The sequence below is a fragment of the Juglans microcarpa x Juglans regia genome, chromosome 4S (genome assembly GCF_004785595.1).
Source record: "Juglans microcarpa x Juglans regia isolate MS1-56 chromosome 4S, Jm3101_v1.0, whole genome shotgun sequence".
In the NCBI taxonomy this organism is placed as follows: domain Eukaryota; kingdom Viridiplantae; phylum Streptophyta; class Magnoliopsida; order Fagales; family Juglandaceae; genus Juglans; species Juglans microcarpa x Juglans regia.
This window is the reverse complement of record NC_054601.1, coordinates 8,139,055-8,143,799: the sequence shown is the minus strand read 5'-3', so window position 1 is coordinate 8,143,799 and position 4,745 is coordinate 8,139,055. Positions and strand designations below refer to the sequence as shown.

Sequence of the window (4,745 nt, the reverse complement as noted above, 5' to 3'; positions counted from 1 at the left end):
TGAAGGGTGATGTTTTCAGTCTATCATTTTTTCTAGATTAGATCAGACTGAATATTCATAGGGACCAAATCTATAGCTATCAATTCGTTCGGTTGGTCTAATTATTTTTTATTTTTTAAATAAATTAATAAAAAAATTATTTAAATTATTAAATTAAAATTAAATGAATTATTAATGTGGATTATGTAATTAACTCATTAAAAAATAATTAAATTATAATTATATAGATGATGTTAATTGGGAATTTGTTACTAACTTTGACTATGTCAATGTATTATGATAATTTTCAATATATTAAACTTTTTAGTTTTTACATTTTGTATATGATTAATAAATAATTGTATTAGGTATTTTATAAGAAATTATCTAATAAATTAGAACTTTAATTAGATCATAGATGTAGATGTTAGTGAATGGTGAATTGGTGATAGGTTAGTTAATTAATATTCATATCATACATAAGTTAATTACATTAATATTAATTTGAAATTATAATTTACATATTTAAAATTATATATTGTAAATGATGATAAGTTAGATGAAAATTACTTAATTAATTATACAATTATTGGATAAATAATATATATAATATTTTTTTATTTTACTATTCGGTCGGTCCGGTCCAGGGTGGAAAAACTCCACCCAGAGACCGGACCGAAAACTTTTGGCCTTCTATCTCATGGATTGAGACTGACTGTTCTCAGTCTCCGTTCGGATAGTTGGTCTGGTCCGAATTGACCAACTTTCAGCCCTAGTCCTACTCATTATTTGATAATTTTAGATTTAGACAAATTATTTTGAGCAATATATGATAATATAGACATGTTGTATATCATTTCGGTCATACCGTAGTTGATACGAGTGTTAGTATAAGAATTTCAAGCAATATGAATTCTTGATAACATTAAATATTATATGTATTTCTCTGTATAATATTAGTTCATCTAATTAATCCTCTTCCATATTAATGATAAATGCAATAAAAAATTCTGGACACCTGATTAATTAATTCTAGGACCATTAATCTGGTATAGGTGAAATAGAAGATGGTGACACCAAGTAGCAAGCTACTACTACTTTTGTTTCTGAAATTAATGATCATGTACAGATCAGTTGTGCAAGTCCACAAGTTATGCAGGAAAGTGGGTAATATTGCAGTGTTAATTCTCTTAGAAATTACCGAAACTATGAATAACTTTGATGAAGGTTTTGAAAAATGTGATAGGCCAGCACTCGAGGCCAAGCAAAAGAACCAAAATGAGTGCAAAGCTTAACAGTGATTCTAACGCAATAATGCCACCTTTTTCTGCAGAGCAAAGACGAAATATTGTCATATTTTGAGTACTGCATTCACGAACCATGAACTTCTGATGATGTTTTAGTATTCTAATATATTTTGAAGTAATTATATTATATTTTTATCAGATCTCATAAAAGAAAGGATTCGGTGGAAGATGATCTCACTCTTCATAGGGCTACCCTCGTGTTATCTTTCTGAACTGACCCTATACCTCTAAACATATATATATATATATATGCTAACATACGCACGCATAAATCTCTGCAACCAAGTTTGCATTTACTACAGTCTACACCCTCGCAGCCACACACACAGAGGCACACACACGTACAGACTCCAAAATCTCCCGTTTTATAAGATTTTCCTGACCATTTTTTCCCTATTTGAGTAGCCTTTCAGGTGAGCCTCTCTAGGTCCTCAATAGCCAGCCTTTACGAATACAAAATCTGTTCCTCTCCCTCTGTTAGCTTCCCTTCTCTCCCTCTCTCTATCTGATCTCTTTCGGTTTCAGACTCAAGTGCTTCTCTCTATATATTTTACGTCTTTAGAGTGTTCCCCTTCGCCTCTTTCATAAAATAATCGCTGTTCTTCTCACCTCCAAAACACACGCAAACATAGCTCTCTAAGGAGGAGAGAATTTGGTCGGTGTGGATATGTTGACAATGGAAGAAGTTCTCCTTGAGCTCGCTGGGGAAGACATGAACGAGCAAGGTTTGCCGCCGGGGTTTAGGTTCCACCCAACTGACGAAGAACTTATCACCTTTTATCTTGCTTCGAAGGTGTTTAATGGCAGCTTTCGTGGTGTGGAGATTGCAGAGGTTGACCTTAACAGATGTGAGCCTTGGGAGCTTCCAGGTATATATCATATATCTATATATATGCTTATAAATTAATTGCACCATCTCATATCATGGAAAAATGTTGTTTCGACTGGCCTATACGTGAGATTATTCTCTTTCCTTTTATCTAGGTAGAGATACAGTAATGGCAGGCATTAATCTCGTGTATATTTCTTGCTTGGTGTGATCCTGGATTATTACTTATTAGCACGAGAGCTCTCTCTCTCTCTCTCTCTCTCTCTCTCTCTCTCTGCCTCTCTTTGCAGAAGATACTACATATACTTCTCGATCCATTCTTGTTCATTGAATAATTGTTTTCTCATTCTGGGTGACATGTAGGTAAGATTAATCAAATGAATAGAATGAGCTAAAGCTTCACAACCCAAGTATAACCCTAAAATCTGCACTAATTTGTCGTGAACCAGCACGAGGATTTCTCGAGTTACAAACAATACTTCTAGCAGTATATATTTCGTACACACATACCGTTTAATTAAAGCCTTCTCCCACCATAGATTTTTTGCCAGAAAATCTATCACCACCTGCAAAAGCCCTTCACCTTCTGACATACACACTCATATTAATCATAAATAAATGTGCATTGAGGGGAAAGAGAGAGAGAGAGAGAGAGAGAGAGATAGATAGATAAGGAGAGGGAAAGTTAATGCGCGCTTTTGCTGGTCTTCCCAGTAATTAACTTGTTTCTGTTGGCTGTTACTGTTTAGATGTGGCAAAAATGGGGGAGAGAGAGTGGTATTTCTTCAGCCTGAGGGACAGGAAGTACCCAACCGGGTTAAGAACAAACAGAGCAACCGGAGCCGGGTACTGGAAAGCCACAGGCAAAGACAGGGAAGTTTACAGTGCGTCCAGTGGAGCTCTTCTTGGGATGAAGAAGACCCTTGTTTTCTACAAGGGCAGAGCCCCACGTGGCGAGAAAACCAAGTGGGTCATGCACGAGTACCGCCTCGACGGTGACTTCTCCTACCGCCACACGTGTAAGGTAACAGGGACCCCTACCCACCATTTTTCACACACGTGCGCCGTGAGAATCAAGTAATTACCCTGCAAAATGCGTCCTCTCTTTTGTAACTTTTTGGGTTGACTTTTTGTTTTTATATGTTTAAACTCGTATCAGTGTGCATGCCCTACTACAACCACCATGTTCACTTGGATTATTAACCCGTGGGGGTAGATTCTGACGTGACTGCCTTGATTTAACATGCTCTATCTGGGTGTCAACAGCTAGCACTTCTCATGCTATATTGTACCTTTCAATCTAATTTACTTTTATTCTATCCTGCTGCATTAGACATTTTCTATGATAAAGATCAGTTGAATCAAACATTATTTGGGTTTTGAAATTATCAAACAGATTGTGAACATGCTTGTTTTGCAGGAGGAATGGGTGATTTGCAGGATTTTTCACAAAATGGGAGAGAAGAAAAATCCATTTCTTCAAGGACAAAGTTATCTTTTGGAAGCTCTTTCATCCCCCAACAGGACATGCTTGCCTCCATTGCTAGAAACCCCAACAACGTTATTAGAATGTCAATTTCAGACCCCAATAATGCAGGGTATCCAAAACCCTCTTCTCATTAATAACCAAGAAAATGACTTGATCAAAAGCCTAATACATCCAGTTGTTTCCCAATCCCACCTATTCCCAAGAACTAATGGGTTCCAACCTTCTTTTGCGGCCACTCCCACTACAGTCACCGGCACCACCGTCGCAACAAACAAAAGCACAAACACCAACAACAACCCATCACCATCACCATTACCCTCGATGCTCTTCAAATCCCTGCTCTCACATCAAGATGGCAGTTCTTTTAAGGAACATATCGCTATTCAGAAACAGTGCAAGACAGAGGCAAACTTTTCCCACTTCCAGCTACCAGCCAATGCTAACTTGCAATGGATGGATAGGGTTCACCCGAGTACAAATCAATATCAAAATTCCTTGCTATCTGAGATTGATTGTGGCTTGTTGGGGTTCTCTGCATTTGCTTCTGCACCCGCAGCAGATGCTACTATTACTGATACGTCCACTTCAATTGCCTTCAACAGGGCTGGCTTTTAGCTGAGATATCAGTCAGGATCCTTGGAAAATCTTGGGCTTCGTCGAGTGCTTCAATTCTTCTTGTTTAACCTTATATTATTAGTTTATATATACATATGGTATCCTATAGAGTCTATGATGTATGTAGTGTTTCTATAAGTGTAGACAGCCATGTCCATAGTCTATCCATGCAATCAAATGTATTATTGGACATTTTCTGCAGATTTAGGAGTGCTATTTGTTATCGTATAAAATCAATTCCTTGTGGATTTCTCTTGGTTTGTCCTCTTTATAGGTTGGATATTCGAAGCCTAGTCATTGTATATCGATCTTGGAGTGTAGAGGAGTGGGCAGGTTTCTGTTTGATGTGATGCCATGATGGATGGGATTGGAGGTGTTTTTATATATTTGACGTCACCTTTATTTACTATTGACGATGGGATTGGGATTGGGTTTGGGGTCCCCTCGACAGCATGCTATGCCAAAGGGTCCTTTGTAGGTTCTGTTTAGGGAGACAAGTGTCAGAATGTTCACAAGGATTGTATTA

At 37.3% G+C, this 4,745-nt stretch overlaps 1 protein-coding gene across 1 annotated transcript; it reads left to right on the top strand.

Moving 5' to 3' along the window:
- The first annotated feature begins 1,557 nt into the window (after window positions 1-1,557).
- Window positions 1,558-4,475, top strand: LOC121262240 (protein CUP-SHAPED COTYLEDON 3-like). Its single transcript, XM_041164639.1, has 3 exons — window positions 1,558-2,155; window positions 2,865-3,139; window positions 3,536-4,475. Exons 1-3 carry the CDS (start codon window positions 1,954-1,956, stop codon window positions 4,217-4,219), a joined length of 1,161 nt encoding a protein of 386 aa, XP_041020573.1. The 5' UTR covers window positions 1,558-1,953; the 3' UTR covers window positions 4,220-4,475.
- The last annotated feature ends 270 nt before the right edge of the window (window positions 4,476-4,745 follow it).